Source organism: Mustela lutreola, chromosome 5 (genome assembly GCF_030435805.1).
Source record: "Mustela lutreola isolate mMusLut2 chromosome 5, mMusLut2.pri, whole genome shotgun sequence".
NCBI classification, from domain to species: Eukaryota; Metazoa; Chordata; class Mammalia; order Carnivora; family Mustelidae; genus Mustela; species Mustela lutreola.
The window spans coordinates 66,712,057-66,736,854 of record NC_081294.1 but is presented as its reverse complement, the minus strand read 5'-3'; the positions used below and the strand labels follow the sequence as shown (position 1 = coordinate 66,736,854).

General features: G+C 41.8%; 1 protein-coding gene across 6 annotated transcripts; it reads right to left on the bottom strand.

Moving 5' to 3' along the window:
* Positions 1-1,522: 1,522 nt before the first annotated feature.
* Positions 1,523-23,779, bottom strand: CTXN3 (cortexin 3). 6 transcript variants are annotated; one of them, XR_009353886.1, is made up of 3 exons: positions 12,074-12,439; positions 3,859-4,255; positions 1,523-1,764 (listed from the first exon to the last, which is right to left on the bottom strand). XR_009353886.1 is itself a non-coding variant. In XM_059174471.1 (2 exons), exon 2 carries the CDS (start codon positions 4,154-4,156, stop codon positions 3,911-3,913), a length of 246 nt encoding a protein of 81 aa, XP_059030454.1. In that variant the 5' UTR covers positions 4,157-4,255; positions 23,712-23,779; the 3' UTR covers positions 1,771-3,910. The 6 variants fall into 6 exon arrangements, 4 of the variants coding, with proteins under 4 accessions (XP_059030454.1, XP_059030453.1, XP_059030452.1 ...); XR_009353885.1 differs by having other exon boundaries at positions 3,271-4,255; positions 12,074-12,434; XM_059174471.1 differs by lacking the exons at positions 1,523-1,764; positions 12,074-12,439 and adding an exon at positions 23,712-23,779 and having other exon boundaries at positions 1,771-4,255.
* Between the last annotated feature and the right edge of the window lie 1,019 nt (positions 23,780-24,798).

Genomic DNA, 24,798 nt, shown 5'->3' with positions numbered 1-24,798 from the left:
CATCCACCGGGCAGATCTTAGGCGGACAATGAGTTAGCCATATTTTTCTGAATCAAAAAGCAGCTCTACTCCAGACTGACCTTGGGAAAGTAGTTTTTTTTCATCCTGGGATGCAGATATACACGATAGAGGGCAGCTGCGCTTGTTATAAATATCTTGTAAGGTAGGCAAAATGCTGCACTGTAACTCCTGAAGCCAGAAAGCTGGGAAAGAGAGGGCTTATATGACCTTTGGAGAATATGCTGTTCACCCCAAGGAGCCATGAGTAATTAAAACAGAGAGTTAGCACTTCTCACAGGAGGGATCGATTTACTCTGAATAGCCCAAAGCTTCTTATCACTTGTTATGGTCCTCCTGCTCTGGACAAGGGAGGGCTGGAGCACGAGAGACCCAGTGAGGGCAGGCTGAACAAGGAGCAGTAATCTGAGAAGGGGAAACAAAAATGGGGCGAGGAATGAAGGGAGGGAAGAAAGAGGAGCAGGCTTCCGGAGGCCCCCTTGCACTTACTGGCAATCCTGGGCTCCAAGCCTCAGAGGGCAGGTGGCTATTTCAGTCCGTTCCCATTATAGAAGCAGATCGCCACGTTGCCCTGAGGAAGGCTGCACAAACTGGAACTGACAGGCACCCTTCTTGTCATTTTCTTTCTCGCCAACCTGCACTGACTCCACACTTCATTTTGCTTTTAAGGACACTCTGGTGTCCACCTTTATCCCTTCTACACAAACTCTGGCTGCGCCCCAACCATCTTCCCCAGCCAGGCTGCTCTCCTCATGGCAGGCTCCACACCCACAGAGTTTTCCTTACTCTGTTGTTTTCCCTCCTCTCTCCTCTTTTGCATATATCCCAAACCTCTCCATCCTGTTAGGTCAAGATATAATTTATTTCATAATAATGACTTCCATTGCAAAAAACTTTCTACCAAACATTTAAACGTGGACCATCGCACCTAAATCATTCTGTCCCAGGAGAGTTCCTTGAATGTTTTGGCCCATGTCCATCACTCCCGTGTTCTGTCTCCCATAACATTTGTTCACGGACCCAGGTCCACAGAATCAGCCTCAGGGGATGGATAGCTGTAGCACTCTATATTTTCAACAACCTCCCCTAGAGAAACTGGAATTGGAGTGACCTAAGAAGGCAGAATTTTGACTATGGACACTTACTTTATATTTTTCCATGACCTTCATACATTTTTTACCATGATCATGTATAACTCTTATAAGAACAATTAGTGGGGGTAGGGGGGCATATATATCTTTTAAGGTCACAGATGATTTTGATACCATGGGAGCCCTAAGTCCATACTGGTCATTTAAACAAGGATTCAGACACAAGCCTTCTTTCATTTCTTAAGCCTCCAACGAGTTTGAAAGGTACTAAAGAGCAAGAAGTGGCCCTGTGCCAGAAAGGCCAGGCTCAAAGCAGGTGCTTCATTAATACTTGAATAGGTTTAAATAGACCCAATAAAATAGGAAAAAAATTGAATAAGGACACATGGGATGTGGTACATTTCAATAAAAAAAGAAAGCTTTTTAATTAGTGGGTTAAATAAATATGTATTAGTAAAGCAGAAAAAAAATATTCAGGTGACATCACAGACCACAGGATGACATGTAGCTCAGCATCGGTATTTTGCTTTAGATCTAGAAGCAAAGGATCTTCAGAGGCATCAGTAAACTAGCAGCATGTAGATACCACAAGGTAGTTCTCTCCTTTTAATCTGGCTCATTCTTGAAGTGGTGTGTTCCATTATGAAGTCTATAGCTAAAGAAGAAATTTGGGTCATTGGAGAGAGTTAAGAAAAGAACCAAAAGCCCCGTACATTGCCAATGGGAATGTAAAATGATGCAACAACCACTTTGGGAAACAGTCTCTTCCTTCTTCAAAAAGTTAAACATAGAGTTAGATATAACCCAGCAAATCCACTTCTAGGAATACACGCAAGAGGATTGAAAATATACAAAGACTTGGAAACAAATGTTCACAGCAATACTCATACTAGCCACTGTATAACGGTGACAGCCAATAAACCAACAAAACATGGTACATGTTTTGGTACATGATGGAATAGTATCTGGCCATGCAAAGGAATGCTACCACATGGATGAACCAACCTTGAAAACATGCTACTGCAAAAAGCCAGACACAAAAGATCACATATTCTGTAATTCCATTTAAATAAAATTTCCAGACTTGGCAAACCCATAGAGACAGAAAGTAGATTCAAGGTTGCCAGGGGCTGGAAGAAAGGGGCTGGGAAATCGCTACTAATGGGTTTAGAATTATAGAATTAGGCAGTGGTGATGGTCATACAATTCTGGAAAAGTACTAAAAGCTGCTGAATTGTACACTTTCAAAGTGTAAATTTTGTGGTATGTGAATTATATTTCAATAAAGCTTTTATTATTTTTTTTAATAAAAAGGTCAAGAGGGATGCCTAGCCCACTCAGTTGGAAGAGTGTATGACTCTTGATCTTGGAGTTGTGAGTTCAAGTCCTACATTGGGTGTAGACGTTATTTTCAAAAAATTAATTAATTTTTAAAAATTTAAAAACGAAGTCAAGGGGAACATGGGGAGATGGGAAAATCCGAACAGGAGGCCCTCCAAAGAATGTTTAAAAAAAAAAAAAAAGACAAGGAAGCAATTTTACTAAGGGCTGCTTTTTTAGGCATAGTTGACTTTTTGAACTTTTTTAATTAATTAAAAAATAGGATGGCTATCTGAGGAGAAAATTAGAAGACAGAGATTATAATATGGCCTCAGGGGCTTAGTGTAGATACAAGGTTTTCCTACCAAGAGAAGTTGGAATAAGAGGTGTTCACAGCTCTCTTTTCAGTGGTCTTAAATAGTGCTTAGAATAGGTTGTACGTGTACAGGACAATGTGTGGGAGCCCTTTCTGAAATGGGAGAGGGATGAACTCGATGACCTTGCAGCTTTTTCTGTCTCTCGAACACGGCTCGTCCCCCGCGCTCAGCATCACACGCGGCCACCAAGGCACTCGTCTCAGTAAAACAGGAGAGAAGACACTACCATTTCTTGAGAAGTTTTATTTGACTTCTCTATTCTGTTACAAACATACATTCCTCTTAAGACTGTGACAGTCTTCTCTTCTAAACAATTAGCTTTTTATTAAAAATACATACACACACACACAACAGCAACAACAACTCATAACTGTACTCACAACCCATTATTTTAATCACTTGCATCAAGAAAGTCAATTCAGGTTATGTATAGCTACCTCTACACTAATAATTAATATGAATACCTAGAATATACTTGGCCTGGTGTAGGGTTTGCAAATCTCCAACAGCCTTTGAATTCAGTTGTACTTGAGAAATAAAATGAGATCAACATCACTCATCTTTTCCAGGGAAGGAACCATCTGTGCTAAGCAACCCCCACCCCCTGGCTTCCCAAGGCTCCCCCAGGTTCACTCAACCCAGTCTCTCTCTGCCCAGAACCCAGATTCCCATGTAAATAAGCCAACTGAGAGACACTCAGAACTCAGAACTCAGAACAAGAAAGCCTCTTCATGGTGCTGTGACCAGATTTGCTTCAGATCCTTTCCATTCTTCATTCTCTGGTTGGGTGGTAGAGGGCTTCATTTTATGGCAAAGTTTGTGTCAGTGCTGATGCTCTTGCTTTCCCCATTGCACATGTTCAGCAAATTCATTCACTGAGTCAACATGGAAATCCAAGGCTTCCTATTTTAGGAGAGTGTTATAAACCTTCATCTCCAATATCCTTCAAATGCTTTTAACTTAACAGCATGTTTAATAAATGAGGGAGGTTTAGGACAAGGTGCTGTTAAAACTTAGTTTGTTGAGAACATTGACTAAAGAGAATTCCTTACCAAGACATGCCACACGTCCCCCTTTCAGGAGGGGAATCCTGCCTCCCCTCTGTTAAGCAAGGGCATGGTCAAACTGCCCCTTCTCCAGCCCTTCAAGTCCATCAGCCCAGGTTGAGGTCGGCATGCTCCGATATGGGTCCAGAAGAATCCGGAAGCACCTGACAATGAGGATGCCCAAGAAAATGAACAACAAAATCACAAACACAAATGTGGTTTTTTGCTCCAGAGACATGCTAGAATCTGCTGATGCGTTCTCAAGGGGCACTAGGGGTGAAGGGACAGGCTGTCCTCCATCCATCGTCCAGAGAAGCAGAAGAACGGGATCTCCCAGTTTCCTTTTCTCCCATCATCAGTCTGCTGAGATCATGGTGGCTGCCCCGTGGAGACGCTGAGTTATCTGCAGGAAGAATGAAAGGCAAGGAGAATCATAGAAAATGATTTCTGTGCTTACAGTCCTATTCGTCAGAGAAAACAAGGAATCTCTAAACTTTTTCACCAGACGTGCTACATTCTGTGTAATTATGAGAGAGAATATTTTACTCTTGCATGAAATTACCAAACTGTCCTCAGAGCAGGCACCTGGTGCCAGGATGGCTGGGCGGGGAAGACAACCAAAGTACAGAAGATGAGAAATGTGCAAGGTAATGTTGACCTCGGGGTATGCTGCCAGCTTGACATCCAAACCGAGTGTCCCCTGCCAAGTCTCTTCCAGATTCCCTCCAATAATATGACTTTCACATCATTCTGATAATGATACCATTGATGGAAGATCAGCTATGTGCCAAGACTCTAGCTAAACACAACATAGGTTAGCCACTCTACTACAAGCTCCGTGAAAGCGGAGACCTCTAAAACCCCAGTGTAAGGAAACTGAGGCTGGAAAAGGTACTTAACAGAGAAACTCTCAGGGGTTCTGAGCCCAAGCCTCTGGCCTCCATTTTACCACTCAATGAGTATGGGCCCTTGATCACTAAGCCGAAAAATGGAATCAGAAATGCCTGTGTATCTCACGGTGCCATAATGAGGATGGATGTCTGCGAAAACACTTAGAAAAAGTATACAAAGAAGAAAAACAAAACTATGAGTTGCTTCTCTTCAGACATGGCTGTGGAAGCCAGGATGTTCCTCCTTTGCTTTCTCTTGCCTAGACCAAGGGAAAAAGAAGGCATCTCAGACTCCCAGACCATCAAGCTCCTGCTGCTTTTCTTTTTTCTTCAGAAAACAAAGGCCAGGTCAATACTTGACCCAGAGAAGCACCTCAAGAACTGAACTAAGGAGAAGGAATTGATTGGCTGCATTTTTTTCAAAAAAGCCTTACAGTGGCCTCCTACTGCTTGAGACCATTTGATAAAGAGGAGGAGAAGGAAAAAGATGTTATCACTATTTCCATTTTACTGGTGGAAAAATTAAGATATGTAGATATTACTGTTTGTCTTTAAGGGCAAGTTGGAGTATACACAAAGGCCATAAAAACTCAAGATGTTGAACTAAATTTATGTGTGAGTCTGTTTATAAGAAAAAATGCAAAAGAGAGTACTCAGCTATGGGAATTAACATGGATTCAAAAGAAATTACATCCAGTGAAATAAGCATCCAAATAAAAATAGAAATTATGACTTAAAGCTCAAACACAATATTTCTACAGCTAACTTCTAATTGTTGCCTTGAAGTATAGCATTAGTGATCATAATAACAGCTTGAACGTATGTTGACACTTAAAAGTTTATAAAATCACAGTTTAGGACACCATTTATAAAGGGATTTACAACCAGTGTCTAGAAGGAAGGAGTTACCAATTTGGGGGGGAAAGAATATTCTGCAGCTCTGTGACTAAATTTTGTTTAAGGCTGGAATAGTTGCAGTAGATTTTGTTTATCATTCATTTTTATTCTGAAGCAAGATCGGGATAAAATTTGATGGTGTTTCTTAAAAATAAGCTCCTTGGGGATATGGAAGATGTTGACGGATTGGGTTTGGTTTGATTTGCTTGCTTTTAAATACCCTCCCAACCTTCGTTTTTTTTTTTTTTTTTTTTTTAATATATATATAAAGATTTTATTTATTTATTTGACAGAGATCACAAGTAGGCAGAGAGGCAGGCAGAGGCAGGGGGGAGCAGGCTCCCTGCTGAGCAGACAGCCTAATGTGGGGCAGGACCCTGGGATTATGACCTGAGCCAAAGGCAGAGGCTTTAACCCACTGAGCCACCCAGGCACCCCCCAACCTTGGTTGTTAACTCTTGGCAGATAACTGGGTTGAAGGGAGGGGGCAGGAAAGGGTGGCCAGCAGCAGTCCTTAGTACTTCCTTAGTACTAGTCCCTAGTACCTCCAGCAAGGGCCGTTTGCACACCCAAGAGATACCCAAACTAGACTTGTTCATACCGCATATAAAATTCACCAAGGGCTGGGTCAAAAGAAAGTTGTGTGCTGCTCAAGGAATAAATGCCTAAGCTCTCCTGTCATGTTCCTTTTTGTCCTTCCATGTCCTACTGAGCATCCCATCACTTTGACCCTGCCCTCCCCACAGACTTACCAGGAGTCCCACTCTACGCCCATTTCCCCTCCAGCCCAAATGAGGCCAGAGTCCCTTTCTGTGTCTGTATCTGCTCTTGACACGGCTGAGACAGCTATGCATTTTTAGGACATTCTCTATGAAAACATTATGTAATCCAGAAAGGAAACAGAGGAAAACGGAAGCCCATTAACTATGTAAGCATACGACATAAAGATTTCTGGGTCTGTGAAGTTCATCGAAAACAGTGAGCAACCAGAAATAGGACAATTTGAGGCTACAATGACTCCCTAGCCACAAGGTCGGGGACCAAAAGAGTGATACCTTTCTTATTCAATCCATCCCTTCTCACCCCCGGGGCCCATTTGACAAGAGCCATCTTGATGCCCAGGAGCAGTCTTTCCCACCCTTGTCGTTCGTCCAAGGCAAAGTACCAATTCCTCTTCTCCTAACTTCTCATCTCGTACTGCCTAGACTTCCTCCATCACTCACCTTTTCGAGCTGGTTCACCATTCATGTGGGGGCTTCAGGCATGGGTGACCCTTCCAAGAAGGCCTACAAGTAACCCAGTCATCCTGATTCAGGTTATGAACCCCATTTCCCTCTTCTGTTGCCCTGTAAATGAGCCTGGGTCCTGGCTTCTTCCCAGGGAAGCCAACCCTTAGAAAGACTTAAAAATCAGTTTTAATTTGCACAGATGCCACCTTGTGCTGATTAAAAGGCAGATGCAAGAATACGGTTAACCCTCTCTGCAGCCTCCTCACTGGTTTTTAGAAGCCCGCTGAAACAGAAACACAATATCCTCCAACCCCTTCCTGATACACCCAACTGATGGGAAAACAGAAAGGAAAGCATTTTGAAAATGCCACAGCTCCTTATAAATCATCACAGCATACTGTGATAACCCAGTACCTGTTAAAATAACTTCATTTGGCTAACTCTTCAAAGCCTTTTATTAAATTGCAGTCTTTTACCAAGGAGAGTGACACATTAACACTTAGCAAGGATTTGTCTGGGAAAACTGTTCTCACTTGAAGGAGGGGAAATGTGGTAGATAGTAAGGGGCTCATGGGTCTTGCTGGAAATGAGGGGCCACTGGGGTTTGGGGGGAGGAGACATGGGGTGCTGAGGGCCAATGGCCCAGGAGGAGAGAATTCCTGGGGAGGGTGGGGAATGGGAGATACAGTTGAGAAGATCTGGAGATGGTTATAAAGGGATATGGAGATACAGAGACCAAGGAAGAAAAGCCAGGTCTCTCACAGTTTTGCCTGGGATGGATGGAAATCCCTAGAAGAGCCTGCTTGATTTTAAACCCGCCATCAGCTAATCAATAATTTACAAATCTGGAAAGCTCCACAGCACATTTAAGTTAAAGGCAGCATCGGATAGAGGAAGAGGCAGAAAAAGAAAAATAAATGTGATCCCTGGACTACCACAGTCCCCAAATATTCAAAGACAGCAAAATTTTTAAAATGTCTGCCTTGGAGTGAAATGTCCCCTTTCTGCAAAAATGATCCTTGTGAAACAGTCACGATGGCTTCTACCTGAATAACGAAATCTTCCTTTTAGACAAATAGAGAAATCTGGGCAAGTAAATTATTTCAAAGGATTTCCAACACAATCATCCTAAGTGGTAATAATAACAAAAGGCGGTTGTGTTAAGTATTAGAGGACCACAGTTTCTCATGTCCCTATTTCAATCCTAATAATCTTCCCCATCATGTGGTACATGCCTGTCTTCCTGGACCTCCATCTGTATGGGCTCAGGACATAATACTGGACCAAGGAAAACTGAATTAAAAGATGCCATTCTCAAAAATCTTATAACGCATCCCTAGAGTCAAGCTCCCTGGACTCCGATCACACAAAATGTAGAACCCTCTGCATTACCTACGAAGCCCAGGGCGAGCAGTTCCTCTCAGCCCTAGTCACTCTCAACACCAGCCACGGGCCCCACTTAGAATGATGTACACAGAGGCCTCACTTTCTTTCCTCATGCTTCCGACATACCACACCAAGACCCAGCCTTCTCAGCTCAGATCTTACCACTGCTTCCCTCCAGAAAATCTCGGCGCCCCAACGACCAAAGACCCTCACCGGCCACTGAATCCCTCCCGGACCTGAGAGCCCTGTTTCCTGGATGACCAATGAGGTCATATTCCGACAATGGAATTTTTGTCAGATAGGAATTTCTTTTCCTCCTAAGTTCGAACAGGAACACACGTCAAATTGCATTTGGCTTGGAGTGCAAGGACCAAGAAGAACAAACTTACGTGGGATGGAGTCTGCAGACACCTGAGGAGGCCGTCCTCACTGGGTCTGCGCAGCAGCTCTACCTAACACGAGCTGTTCCTTAAACCCCTCCAGGTTTCCCACCTCTGAGCTTTTAGTCATAGTGCTCTCTGCCTGATGCCCTCCTCCTCGCTCTATTCCCGCCTGTGGGTTTCACTCCCTCCCTCGGGGTTCGCACCAAGTGCCACCTCCTCAGTGGGGCCTCCGTCTCTCCCTGCACCAGAGGGATGGGGTACTTCCTGCTCTGTTCCTCCCCGCACCCCGGGGAGCCCTGCACCTGCTTTCTGCCGCAGCACCTCTCACAGGACCCGTCTCCACCGGGTGTTCAGCTCGGTCCCCTTACTAAATAGCAAGCTCCTTGAGAAATTCCGGGCCGTTCTGGGGTCACTGCCTTTTTTTTTTTTTTTTTTTTTTTTTAAATAGAGGTTGAGTCAAATCTCTGGCGCCTTACAATCTGAGGAACTGAATTTTCAAACTTTGAGGGGCCAGCTGATAGAAAGAAGGGGTAAAAATGCCCATGTCATCTAGCCAGCCTGGGATGTCAGACCATTGTGTTTGAAATAGATTTTATTTCAAAGAATTGTAGCTAGTCTGAGTCACAGTGACATGTTAATAGTCTCCGATTTCATGATTTGAAAAGCAGTTATTTGGCTTTTTACATTTTCCTGGGCTTCCAGGCTGATGGGTCGAGTCCCATCGAATACAAAAATTAGTGGTGGCCCTGCTGTTCCAGGGCTCAAGCCTTTCTGAGCTCAGGGGCTCTGCTCCTAGGGAAGAGCAACCGTTCCAAATATCCTGAAGCCAGACGCCTTACCTGGAAACCACACATGTCAACATGCACCCTCCCCAAGCTTGGATCCTTCGGGCATTTCATTTTGTTAGCATCACATTATACAATTTAACAGTAGAGGAAATTATTTTATCTGAAGAAAATAGACCTTAAAGCAGTGACACATTCCTTTTCTTATTTTTAAAGCGACAGCAACAGAATGAGTTTGGTGCCTTTGGCACATGGCTCTGTGGAGCTCTGTGGTCCGCCCCCCCTCCACTTTTGTGGCCAGTAGCTCACAGACACCCTCCCCCCACCCTTCCACAGCGGTTTGCAGTGGTCATAGTTAAAACAGATGCAGTGTCTGTGAAGTCCTGCCTAGCACATTGTAAGCGTTCAATAAATCCATGCTGATGAATGAGCGCTTCCTCTGTATACCATTTGTGTGCAAAACAAGTTTCTTTCTAATTTCTCCTATGCAAATAAGCACACTGGGGAATGGAGATTATAAGTAAACCGCCCCAAATCATAAAAATCAGTTACCAGAAGAGAAGCATTCCCCGAAGGCTGCTGACTCGCAAATTTCTTCCCAGCATGTAGGAATGAGTAGCAAGCCAGTCATCCCTCGGCAGCTCACGGTGTGCAGGGTGCCGTGAAGCCATCCTGCCTGTATTTTAAGTACCTCTAAACCACTTAAGTGCCACACCCCGTTTTTAAAACTTCTAGGCCAGAAACCTCATTATGTGACTTGACATGTTTTCCAAAAATAGACGCAAAAACAGTGGGTCTGCTGAGCAAGAACACTCACAGGTTTGTAGAGTTTACATTAGCCTGTGACGGACAGGACACTCCATCCCACAAAGCCATCCTGTGTATCTTATTTATATTTATCTGGCGGACTCGTGAGGCCACTCTGCAGACTGTACCAGGAAGGGAATTGACGAGGTGGGCAAGACTGAATTTGCAATGTCTAACAGATACCAAGTTCCTCCAAGTGCCACATTATTCTGCAACAGTTCTGAAACTGACTGTTGAAATGTTAACATGCCTTTCAATGATTAACATAATACATATGATGAGAGTGAGACTAAATAGAATCATCTCTGCTTTTTGAGCTAAACGAAGCCTTGGCTGCATTGCCGTTTGCAAAACTGAAGGCTCCAGAGATGAACTCCACCCTTCCTCCCAACCCACACACCCCAGACGTGTAAACATCCCAGTTGACCCTATTATATATCTTCCCCTATAACTGTGAGCCTTCCACAAAACCTACTTTATCATCTAAGGAGTCAGATCACTACATAAACAAAAGTTATTACCCATGAATCTTGTAGAACTACTGTGTATGAGCCCAGGGAACAGTAATTTGCATTCCAGAATATATGCACAAGGATGCAAAATATTTCCTATAAATTCAAAGAACTCATGGCCCTCTTGGTGACCAGCCCAGAGATTCAGGTAAAGAGTTCCTGGCTCTTTTTAGGTACTTCATATATTTTAACCAACATATACCTCCCTTTTTTTCTCTCTCTCTCTCACATAAATACATAGCAACTTCCATATTTTTCTTTTCTGAATACAGCCCTCTTGATCCAGTGCAAAAGCCCTAATGCTTCAGAATTCACAGGATGGCTAAGGACGGATAGTACTTTGTACGCCCAACAAAAAGACCCACGGCTATTAGAAAGCGCTGAAACAATGGCTTGACACACACGTGAGTGTGGTCAGCTACAAACGTCAACAGGCAGGTTCGGAACCGTCACCAGCCCCAACTGCTGCACTGGGAAGTCTGTTCCCTCAGACTGTCACTGCCAAGTCAGCCTGCTTGGGTTTGGGAGTGGACCCTGTTGGTCCTGGCTCGCTAGCTCTGGGTCAGCAGGAGACCTTTCTCTTCAGTCTGAGCCCTACCCTTCTCTTTACTTCTTCCCCATCTTCATCTTCCTCCCAACACTTGCTAGAAGAGTTTTAAAGGGACTGCAGGGGAAGTCTGCAGCCTTGCTCAGAACATCAGGAAAACCCCACGTGAGTGCCCAATCGGGAACTGGGCGTCCCAAAAGGCACCATTAGCAAACTGGAACTTTTCTCTTCAAACGATAAACCTTACTAGTATCCCCGGTTTGCCTTCTCTGTCCTTGCATGTTTCCTAGTGAAAAACAGTGCTTGCTGATACCTCAAAAGGCTGGGGCTGCACCGTGCTGACCACCCAGGGACACCAGGGACAGTCAGCATTATCATTAGGAGTAGTTAAGTTGTGATCCTTTGTGAACAAATTAAAACATCCCCATAACATTTTGGAAGGTTTGATGTTTCGGGTGAATGGAAGAATTACTATAATGGGCAGATAGCTTTCAGGAATAATTTACTGCAGCTTAGCAAAGAAAAGAGCCTGTTTTACTACTCCTTTTCCAGTATCGGCAGCACTGTAAACTTAAGCATGCTTTAAACATCAAGGCATCGTTCCATTTCACCCCCTCGTTATTAACTTTACCTAGCAACTGTTTAATTAGACTTCATCTGACATGTAGATCTAAATTCAGAACTTGGATGCAAAAGGCATCTCTGTGATTATCGCTCATGCATACATCGTAAAGTTAGAGAAAAGCATTAATTAGCCCATCAAAGACCCGGTGTCAGTCAAGTACCTGAATCTGGCTGAACAAACACTTGATCCATTTCCCGGTGGAACAGTTACAGGTAGTTACAAGCCTCTTTAGTTTCCATTCTTCCCGACCAGGCTGGGTTGAGGCAGGAGACAGTGGCAGCTGCAAGCAGCTAATGGCACACCCCAGATCTCAAGCCGTTGTTTCAGGCTTAGAAACTTCCCATTAAAACCCCCGAGTTAAAGGAACATCGTCTTTCTGTGTGAGGCATCGTTAGCGGCCAATACGGCTGCTGCTTTGTGGCGAGCCATGATTCTGGTTCTGCCTCAGCAACTCTTCAGAGGATTCTGCTTCAGTGAGTAGAGGCAGTATCCTAGCAGTGTGTCTGAAATCATCTTCAAGAAAGCATTAACATTCGAAAGGAGTACAGGGTGGGGGAACATCACTGGGCATTCCCCTACCTTTTCAAAATCAAAGCCATAAATCTACCAATGCTCACCTCTTCCCTATTGATTGTTGACACTATTCCTCCTTGGGGATGTCAATTAGCACCTTGCAGTACCCGGCCTCCATATTGATTATGGTTTGTGACCTTCGGGCCAACTTAATTAAGGGGAAGACTTCTAAGGAAGGGCACCAACATAGTATTTGGGAAGCCAAAGGAAGGCCCTTTTTCCTAAAAACAAAAACAAAATTGACCTTTCAGAAAAGCAGTAATTATGGGAGGCAAAGAGGAAAGAACAATTTTTTAAAAATCACATTTTTACCACCTGTTTGTACATTTGCTAGGCTGTGGGTAGCCAGGTCCAGCGTATCCTTTGGCCAGCCTGCATTGACTGTGACCTTGACAGGTACCCCCACCCCATCCAGGCTGTCAGAGACCACTGATGAATAAAGAGAGAACTTCAGTGAAAGAAAGTTGTTCTAATTCTACAAATTCTAGTTACATGGCACAATAGTTGAATTATTTTCCTTGGATAGAATGCCTAAATAAATTTGGAAAATGTTTTAGGATAAAATTTATCTTTTTTTTAAAAAAAAAAAGTGCTTCTCTGGAAAAAATTCAACACAATCCTTAAGATGGAACATCCTTGTTTTTTGGCAACTCACCACTTTCTTTGTTGAAATGGAAGCACAGTTAGCAACAACACCCACCCACCAAATGATGGGGTGCACGATATTTAAAGCTCACTCTGACTAGGCCTGTCAGCTTTGCTGTCTCTTTGGCTCTTTCGAGAGGCCGGCCATTACCCAGTAGCTGTAGGGGACTGGGAGAGAGCTCATTGTCTATGAGGAAAATTTCCATCTGCTAGCAACAGACAACAACTCTGGCTAGACCTCAGACCCAAGAAAATGTAAATGCCAGATGTTATGATCTAATGTCAGAATCAAATGCTTGACATTAGGAGCTAACCTCACTCAAATAGGAAGGTTCTCTCCCCATAGGTTTTCCAGATTTTTAACCGTATTTCCTTTCCAGTGAGCTTCTCTGACTGTATTTTCACACACACACAAACACACACGCATGCACACAGAGCAGTGGAACAAATGAAATCCAACAGAGCACTATCGTTCAATACTAACTGGTATCCTTGGTGCTCTTCAGCCCACAGCGCTGGTGGAGGCAGCGACCTGTCTCGGTAATGCCAACAGAGGGTGGCTCAGGGAACATTCTGACCCCACCCGTTCTTATATACTTCTCATTCCATGGGGTGAGAAAGCCCTCTAGTTAGACAGGAGCTGGAGTTACTGTGAGCTCACCCTGCCCAGGAGGCCTCCTCAGATATTGTTTTACCCTATAGACTGGTAGAGGTGGAAGGGAACATGAGAGGCTGTTCCTGCCCCTCAGCTCCTCCGCAGGCTGAAGCCGTGCCACAGAGACGAGTGTCTGGCCTATTTTTAAAACTCTCCAGAGAATTAGATTCCATACCCCACTCTGACAACCTCTGTTTAAACTAACTTCTCCGTTGCTTACTTAGTCTCGATGGAATGGCGTATTTCTTTTCATTCTACCCTGGTTGCAAAGTCAGTCAGGAACCACGACACGGTTTTGTGAGAATGCTCTTTCGCCGAGGAAGCCGAACTAGGGAAACCAAAGGATGCTTGGTGAAGATCCTGCAGCCAAGTTTGGGTGTTGCTTTTATGAGGTAGTTGTAAGTGAAATGATGGGAGTGAGCCCATTCCCCCCATGCACTTGTTATGTGACTCATTGTGACTTCTGAAACAGCAAATAAGGATTGGTGGAATGTTGAGTTTCTTGAACATCTTACAGTAGGTCCTGGTTCTTTAGTCTTTAATACTCTTTTCCTCTTCCTCTGAATTCTTCTCAAAATTTCTGCTTTCTGGTCCAGCTTTAAATCGAGAACCTAGAATGCTCCACAAGGCTATGCAAAGCTCAGACTCCCATGGATTTGCGGGGAATAGAATGACTTCGTGCTATGCCCCTCTTGCACACTCTGATCCCAGGGTTACAACTGGGTGTTAATTCAGTCTTTGTAGCCACACATCATAAGGCAATAGTACTAGAAATCTATTTTCAGAACTTTCTCTATATTCTAATTTCAAGTCTCACTCTTGAATATTCTCGATTACAATTCTTCCCACAACTTCCCATGCTGCATTTTTTCATAAAGTAACAGACAATGAGTATTTTTTTTAAAAGTTGCTTCATGAACCATCAAGCTTTATACCAACATGAAGCTGTTATTATTAGCATTAGCATTACTGTAGTTCTTTGTCTAATTCTCAAAATCAAATTGATTCTTGATAAAATCTTCAAAATAGAAACCTGGGTTTCTTCTCATGTTCATCCCTAGATTCTTGATAAAAATCTAGTTGCTTCCTTTGTGTCCATTTTTCTTTCACGTAGTCAAGAAACATTCACTAGTTTCATTCACTCAGCATCAGATATATATGTTCCGTGTTGGGTGGGGGAGGATGACAGATACGGGGACGTCGGTGTCTGCTTGCGTTTGTTCAGGTTGTCACGGCATAATTCTGGGAGGCTCCCTGGGAAGGACCCAGAGGTGCTCCACATCTAGCTGCAGTTGACCAAGCTTCTGGGCAGATGAGCCCCTCCACTGTTTTCCACCCCCTCACCTCCTCCCTGCTCAGCCAGCAGACATCTGAATTATGTCCTCATTTCTCTACAGGACTTGATCTCACAAGGTCATCTGTGGCTTCTCATTGTCTCAGGCAAAAAAAAAAAAAAAAAAAAAAAAAAAAAAAAAAAAAAAATCCCAAAAAAACAAAAAATAAAAACTTGTAGTATTGATCTTCCTTGCTCTTTGTGGCAACTCTGAGATATAGCTGACCACTGTCTTTAGGGAAGTGCTAGATAAAAGGACACAAAGTAAGGTGGAGTAGCAGAACTGATATCTCAGCCCTCTTCCCTCTTGGTCCACCCCTCTCCCTGGTGCCCCCTTGGTTCTTCTCCCTCCATAGTCTCTCATTCACCCCTTAGAGGCTCAAGCCATGTTTAACTCATGTAACCACCAGCCACTGTGAAATTAAGGGTGGAAAGAAAGGCAGACTTGGATACATATTAATGGGTCCTGCATTTTTAATTCATAAAAAGCAGTGAAAGTCAGTTTATAGGTTATTTCTATGTTTCTGTCTTCTTTATTTAAAAAAATAAATTGATACATAATGTAATATAAAGTTGGGTTATTTTTTAAATCAAGATGAGCTCTAGTTCTAATATCCCTCTGATTTGCCAGGTCTACATATAAGTTTATTTATCCACTCAGCTATCTTCACAGGTCAATGAACATTCAAAGCACAAGGGAATGGTAGGGAAGGTTTAATAATATTCACATGAAGCCCATAAATTAGGATCTATATTCAAGCATTATTAAAAGCAAGCAGGTTAAAGTCCAACTGAAATTGGCAGCCTCCTGGTTTATTTTTTTTTTTTTCTTGAATGCATTCTGTGGTATGTTGAATGCTCAATTAGTAGCTGATGAATCTGGAACAGAGTAATATTTGAAATAAAATGAGAATCAAACAATGCTGCAACCCATTGGAAATGCATTTGGAAGGAAGGAAACACTGATAGAATGTAATATTTGCGAGCAACAAGGCTTGCCCCATAAAATGAACAAGTTTGTTCATTTTTTCCTTTTAAGTCAAAAATAATAGGGCATCAAGGAAGGAAATGCATCATGAAAAAGCTGATGTCCAACCCTGTTCTCTTTAGAGACAATATTTGCAAACTTTCAGATATTAATTCTCATTACAGCATGAAGGTATTAGAACATTACTATGGGTTCTTCACTGTTCTAAAGAAATTCATACCGAGAACTGAACAGCCTAGTGGGTGAATTTATCCTTTTTATATGTCTTGTACAATAATAACAATTTTCTTAATGACTTTGAAATAATTAATGCCTTTAAAATGTCATATAAAGTACCGATTAGAGCTTTAGACACACCATTCCTCTCCATTTTTATGCTCTCATTTCGGCACTGTTCTCTCTGTTCAACAGCTGCTCTTTAGAAGGGACCTTTACTGCATGAACACTTTGAGGTTTGAGCAGATTAAAACATTAAGATGATTTAGAAAATGAAATAGAATCAGCCTGAGAATTACCTACCTCTTAGCCTGACTTTCATACCTGACAAAATTCTGGAACTAAAAATCTCACCACTAAAAATCAATTTGAAAACACCCAGAGGAGAAAATTAATCGTACAAAGCAGTTTAAAAAAATGCTGGTTAAAAAAAAAAAAAAAAAAAAAAAAGGAAAAACCAATCTCAACTTCTGAGATTTCAACTTGTGGAAATGATGGAAAGGAGGCTGAAGAATGAAAAAAATGGTCATAAACAGAACTTATGATCTATGGTCACTGGGCACAAATTCCAGCTGCCTTAATGCTATGTCTTATGAATGATGTAATCAACTGCTGCTTGAAAAATCATTTAACTTTACATATATGCCAATATTCCAGTGGGATCAATCAAAAGTTCCAGTCAGGTAGCATATTATTTTAAGAGGCAGACACCAGAGGCACCTGATCGGTTCAGTGGGTTAAACCTTAGATGCTTGATTTTGGCTCAGGTTATGATCTTGGGGTAATGAGATCAAGCCCCACATCTGGCTCCGGGCTGAGAGGGGAGTCTGCATGAGGTTCTCTCTCCCTCTTTCTCTGCCCCTCCCCTGTCCACTCTCTCTAAACTAATTAATTAATTATATCTTTAGAAAAAAAAGGCGGACATTAAGAATACATCTTTCTCTTCCAAGCCTGCATTTCAAACTTTGCTAGCAGCCTATCATCTATAATTTTGCCTGCAAATAGTATCTATTACATATTTATATATAGCATGTGAATAGTCTCCATCATATGTAATAGGAATACAGATGATTTCTATACATCTGTATATTTCTATGTATTTCTATACATCTGTATATTTCTATGTATTTCTATGTATATTTCTATGTATTTCTATAGAAATACATCTGTATTTCTATTACATATGATATTAAATTACCTCATGAGCTTGTTAAGCATGCAGAATTGAGGGGCCCGGGCTCACAATTTTTAATTCAGTAAGGCCAAGAATCTGTATTTTGAGTAAGAAACTTGTATGATGAATGACTGAGATAGGGCATATGAAGCCTACATTTGGAAAATGATACAGTTAAGTATCTTTTTCCCCTTCTTGGTGGGCCAGATTAGGCATTTTATTTTATTTTATTTTATTTTATTTATAATTGAAATACAGTTGACAGATAATGGTAGTGTTAGTTTCAGGACCATAACATAGTGATTACACAAATATCCTTACCCCAAGATTAGGCATTTTAAGTCCTTGAGGGAAGAGCCTTAAGCTCAAACTTGGAAGTGTTTCAGACCTCTTGGATTAAATCTATGGACCCATCATTAGAAACACACATATACTGTGCCCTCCTTAGAGAACCTCTGCCTGAAATTTCCATCGAAAATACATGCCTCTTCTCTTTCTTTCTCCCCTTCTTTTCTCCAATAAAGTGATAGTGAACAGCGACCAGGATAAAAGCCCATAGTGACGGAGACAGCAGAGTGGAACGAGAGGCAGAGAGGAGCTTGGTCTATTTCTGGGACAGGAAATGAATGGAGGAGGGCTGATTGGTGGCGTGCTCAGACACCCGTGGATAGGGGAAGCTGCAGCTGGGAGAGGGTGTCTGCCCGTCAGGGGACACTGAGGTCAGGCAAGAGATATGGGGCCACAAATAGGAAGAAGTGCCAGGTCTGGGGATAAGGGAGTGTTCCCATTGCCTTCTGGAGCCGTTCAGCCCCTTGTGGGCCTGAAATCCTGGTGTCATTACTGGGAGAGGCAGCCATGAAGACTGACCCAGACTGTCACGTAGGGCGGCAGGGTAAGAATAGGGGGTGTCAGCATTAACAAAACAGACAAGCGTGGGGTCAGTTTGTTAATGAGAAAATTACCAGAGAGCTAAAGAGCAACCATTAAAATCTGATTCCGCCTGAGGTGAGACCTGAGAGGTGAGGGTTGCACACCCGAGCGCTATTTGACATTATTAGCCTCTCCAAGCAATTTGACTGTTTAAACGTGTGCATGTTGTGTATTTAACTATGTGCAATTTCACTTGCCAAAATCTATCAGAGTAATGGGAAAACCATTAAAAAAGAAACAAAACCCTTGCTTGAAACCCAGGCAATGAGTCTCATGATGGCATCTTAGGGGCCAGCAGCAAATAGTGGATAATTCTTTGAGGACAAGGGGCTTCCTTGAACACCTTGAAACTCCCCTTGAGGACTGTGGTCTATTCTGCTCATAAGTAAAGCTAATCCTTCTAGATGTTCTTCAGACCTCTTGTGTATACTTCAAATGTGATTTCTTGTAATCACAGGCAATGCAGTAAAATCTAAACTCTTACCCTGGTTTTCCCCTATCATTCAGACGTCATCTATTTTAATACATGTTGTTTATTTATTTATTTAACTGACTGCTATTCTTTGTTCATTTATTTATATTTATACCCCATTAGATTTCAGAAACGTTTGAAGAAAGTTATGACATATATGTCATTAGTGGTAGCTGTTACTATGTATAATAATTAATTTTTCCCATTGCTGATCTACAAAAGGCTGGATGTACTAGTTCACATTTTGAAAAATAAAATCTTTTTAGAATGGTTGCTTGGTTGAAGTACTAGACACCACATTTTTTTTTTTAAGATTTTATTTATTTATTTGACAGAGAGAAATCACAAGTAGGCAGAGAGGCAGGCAGAGAGAGAGAGGAGGAAGCAGGCTCCCTGCTGAGCAGAGAGCCCGATGCGGGACTCGATCCCAGGACCCTGAGATCATGACCTGAGCCGAAGGCAGCGGCTTAACCCACTGAGCCACCCAGGCGCCCGACACTACATTTAATCTTAAAAAAAACTTGTCTTTTATAAACTTTATTTTGCAGGAATGATATATAAACAAATGCAATAATAAGAGGTACAACGTATATTACTAACACCAAGGTGGAAATGCTGTATGGGTAATTAGTCGAGGTTGAATACTAATTTGGGAAAATTTTTCAAAGAGCTTGTGAAAAGGCAGCTCTTCATTTTCAATGCTCAGGAATAGCACCTTTAAAATAACCTGAGGCAAAGAAGATACCAACTTTCATTTGCTTCCATCCTCATGAGAATGCCCTTCAGCATGACTTCTAGGAAGGGTCCTTGCTCTGGTTCTCAACATTTCTCTTAATTCAGAAATGGATATGGAGGCAATTGAGAAAAATGAACATTTAGTGTTGCCAATAGCCTAGCAATTGGTGTTGTCTATCATGAATACGGTCAGGGGCTCGGGTCAAATGCCAATACAATATTCAGTGGACTATGGGTTACTAATGTATAAGCCAAGAAAAGCTGTATTTGCAAATGAGAAAACGATGAAGAAAAATCTCTATCGTTCCCTGCACATGCCCACATTTGTACACCAAGTCAGGATGGGAGAGTGGGCCATTCGTCATTAACAGTCACCCCTTCTCTGGTCCTGCCTTTGAAAATTAGCCTCTATGATTGGAGTTGAGCTCTTGCTGGCTCCTGGAACATTGTCTTGATTTCCATCTAGAGATGAAGTCCATGCTTTCTTTGTCTACCTGATTACAGCTCCTTATACCTTTTTTTTTCCCCTCCAAAATATTTCTCCTTCTCCAGAACCCCAACTTTCCCTAAGTCATCTGTTTACATCAAACAACAAATTATCCTTCTCCCATCATGGATGGTCCATTAAAAAACTACCTGGCTCAGGAAACTAAATACGACAAAGAAGAGGAATGGAACTTATTTTTGGAACTCCAGTCAACAACTACTCTTTTTATATCTTCTTAATATCTAACAGCACAAAAGCAACAATAAAATATTAATTAGAATTAAAATAATAATACAATCACAATAACAAAATTCAGCCATCTTGTACCTTTGGTCTCCCTAGACTTTGAACTCTTACAGTGGTGAGATTTGTACCCTTTTATATGTTTTTATCCAGTGAAAGTAATATGTGTGTGTGTGTGTTTGTGTATGTGTATGTGTGAATTTGTTCTCACTTCCTGATTAGACTGTAAGATACTTGAGAATAAAGAAGGCTGGGCCTCCTATTAATTAATTTATTAATTTATTTTGACTGGCTATCATATTAGCAGAAATAACAAATTTACCCACGTATTTCATTCTCTGTTACAAATTGTCCTAAATAAACATTACAGTTGTATTCTTTCCTACTTGTTTTCTCTTACAACATCATTGTCATACTTTGCCTGCCATATTAAAATAAGTCTAACCAAGCATAACCATTAATTACTAGCTTCCAACCAGTAATCTGCATTTGAACCAGTCAAGATGGGCCCAATAATGCTGTGATTAAAAAACACATTTTCAGTAACAAAAAAATAACAAAATTTATTTTTTGCTACATGTTCATTATGGGTCACTTAAGGAGTCTTCTCCAAAGTGATCATTCTCCTCATTCCAAAACCCAGACCAAGGGGACAGCCCCTGTCAGCTATGTAGGTGGAGGGAAAAGAGAGAATGGCAAAGCATGTCATGATTCTTACAGCCTCTACAAAGTGGCTTAAATTACATGGACAAAGCAATCTCATGGCCATGTCTGAATGTAATAGGCTAAGAAGTATAATTCTTCCCTAGAGAGGAACATGGAACTCTGTCAAACAGTGACCTTGTCTACCATTACATTTAACTGGAGCTGTACCCTTTACATAGTGACTTCCCATAGATCACACGCCCATGATCACCTTTCTCTGACATACAAATGTCACTCTTCTCAGCATCCTTGAGCTTCACCCAACATCGTCTCCCATCCAGTCAGTTATTGCTCCAGGTTGCCCTAACCTCAGTTGGACCTCCTGCTTCAACCTCCAGGCCTCCCCTTTGCTTCTCGTCTCAGCTTAGATCTTGTTGCCTGGGTTCATTTCATTTATTTAGCCTCTGATCTCTTAGGTCCTCTTTTAGAGTATGTCCTGTCTCCTTTCTAGCTTAGCCCAAGGAGACAGTCCATTTTGCATGTTGCCCTTCCAGTGCAGTCCCAAAGCTATTTGCTCTTTTGGGAGTGGGCCAAGTCTCAGCCTGACATTTCTAGATCCCCTCCATTCCCAGTGTGTTTATTTGGAAATGATTAATAGTTTTAATTTGGTATTTATAGCCTCGTTTTTCCTCCATCCCCAATGTGTCAAGTATCATACTGAGTACCTCACAGGGGTCATACCATCCCAAGACATGTTACATAATTATTCCAATTTTATAGGTAAACAGACAAGGTTTGGGGAGATGAAGTGGTTTGCTCAAGAACACAAAGATCACATTTTAAAATATTTTTGCCTACCTTTCTTCTGTATAGCCTCAGATATATGGACATGGCAGTGTTCTAAATAACTCAAAGTTTGATGGGAGACTCTGGAAAGACACTCATTTCTTAGTGGACAGGGAAAGCGGATGTGGACATACAAGAGACTGCATCCAATCTGGAGTTTGAACATTAACCCTCTGGTTTGCAGAAGTGTCTTGTGCAAACAAGGAGGGGAAGGAGGGAAAGAGCATGGGTGTGGGTGTGACCGGGAGGGGGGTAGAAGGTGGTGAGCTGGATCTCTACAATAAGGCAACCAACCATTTCTTGGGTTTGAGATCCCTAGAGAAAAGGATCATGATTTGAACCCACCTGCAGCGTTTCAAAAATAACTTTTTTGTTCATCAGAGATTATTTTTGTCTTCCTTGTTCTCCTCTTCCATCTTTTATTGTTCTGTTGTTTTTTTCCTAACTGCACATCCCCGTAAAATCCTTGTAACCATCCTGACCTTGGCCACACCCTATCCTGGATGCAGGTAGAATCAGAATTTTAAAACAGCAGCAACATTTCTAATAAGATGGAAGCATTAGTATAGACAACTAGAGACTCCATAAGGCATAAAGATTGTTTAATGGTTCTGCTGCTTCTCTGTCCTCTGAGGAGAACACAAACCTGATGCTTTCCTCAGTGCAGAAACAAAAAGCTCCTCAGAGCAATCAAAACAAAACAAAACAAAATACCCTCCCCTTATGTCAGTGCTCTTGGTAGTGACCAGCTCATTCACCTTCCTGTGGAGATTTAAGAGTTTTGAGGTTAATAGGGGTTTTGTAGAGGCCACTGTGTGGCAACACCACTAACCCAACTACTAGACAGCTGAGTTTGGTGGTCCTTTGCTCCCTGTCCCTACCTCTTACACTGAGACAACTGAATTTGCTCTTGAGTTCAAATATTTCATGATAGGTGCCCCCCACTGAGTATAGCCTTGGGTCAGGGGTTGGATGCAGGAATAGACTGTCTAACTTATAAGTCCACAAAACTTACTATAACTTGATTTAAAAAAGACATTTCCATCAATATGTTTCATGTTTTTGTTTAGTATTATAAAACCATTTCTCTGGGCGCCTGGGTGGCTCAGTCAGTTAGGCGTCTGCCTTTGGTTCAGATCATAATCCCGGGGTCCTGGGATGGAGCCCCCCATCAGGCTCCCTGCTCAGCGGGGAGCCTTCTTCTCCCTCTCCCTCTGCTGCTCCCCTCTGTGCATGCGTATGCTCACTCTCTCCTCTCTCTCTCTCTCTCAAATAAGTGAATAAAATTAAAAAAAAAAAAACAAAAACGTTTCTCAGAACTGTACTCTAATTAGCTTGGAACCAAAAAGACAGCTCCACACTCCATCTCAGGGACATTTTACTGCAGGAGGTATCAACAAATAAGGCAATCAGAGTTCTGCTGGTTTAAGAATATTGAGTTCCTTTATATCAGGGAAAGTTTTTTTAGTCTCTGGCTATATTTTATAACCAGAATGCAAGCAAGCTGCAGTTTGGAGGGAATCTTATGCAATTCTGGACATGATAACTCATTCAGAGCAGTGCAATCTACCACTGAGAAAAAACAATTGAAAGTTACTGGAAGACTCCTGGGTCCTTTAGGATGGGATCTATGGGAAGTAAAACAGTGCACAGAAGACTGAGATCTGCATTCTCACAGTGGCTATGGGCCATGTTACCCTAAGCCAGCTATCCCTTGGGTCCTGCTTTGCTCAGCTATTAAATGAAGGAGGTTATAACTAGACCTAAAATGTTATGATTCTAGGTCTATCATATGCACAAAAGAAAAACATCACCACTGTCTTCCCATGCTTAGATGAGCTTCCCAGAGCACTCACCATCTCCATCAGGAGACCTGGAGGGAACCCCAGCTCTTCAATAGTTCCACCTTCCCAGAGTAGAATGGTTCTACCTGTATTTCAGGAGGAAAATTAGAAGGAAAATTTCACCTGGAGGATGAGAGAGATTTCTTGAGTGTTCTTGGATGGATAGCAGGAAAAATCAAATCTGCAAGATTGCCTTTGCCTGTTGTGGACAGGCACAGTAACAACGTCCATACAGTCCTGCCTTGACCACTGAAAGCATCGAATATCCGGAAGTATTTCCCAAAATCCATATAAGTATCAAAATAGTTCAATGTTGCCTATAAACCAATCAGAGGTAATTATATTGTTATTCTAAAATACTTGAGCTATCTTCTTACTGATAAGTGATGGGAAAGAAAATTCAGTTCTGCAAGCATGTTTTCATAAACACAAAGAAAACTAATTCAAATCCATCATGATTTGAGTAATTGGTTCAATTCAAACTTAGTGGCTGGTAACAGCACTAGCTACATTCCTTTCAAAGGCTACCATTTATAAAATGAAAATAAATTCAGTGGATTTCAAGCAGAAGCATATTCTGGGAAGACCTAAATATAAAGAGTCATTTCAGAGAGTAATTAGAAATCATGATGCTTTCATCATTACTTTCAATGGAAATTTTCTCGTGATGCTTTGCTTGATGAGTTTTTGCCATTAGGATTCCCCCATACAACAACTAAGAACCTATACTCAAGCATTTTTACCATTTTGAAGTCTGGTCATAGTGAACCATAATGTAATTTCAAGACTATTTCTATTGTCAGCAATTGTCATTTATGTTGGCTTTTCTAGTTCTCTGACCTCTTAATTATCTCCAGAAACCACTCCTCCACTATAGTCCATTCCTCAATTAGCTTGGTCCTGTCTCCAAATGACCTTCCATAAAATCCACAATCAGCAAAATCTTAATATAAATAATTCATAGATAAAACTTTGCTTAAAATATGCAAATAGATTATAAACATATGAAAGAATGAGTCTAATGGAAGGACAGGAGTTCATAGTTAACGACAATGTAAGATGTAGAACAATCCAAATAATTGCATTGTCCTGCTTCTCT

What these genes read in the sequence shown, in the direction of transcription:
- CTXN3 (XM_059174471.1), bottom strand. Translation starts at nt 4,156, where the DNA reads ATGGATGGAGGACAGCCTGTCCCTTCACCCCTAGTGCCCCTTGAGAAC.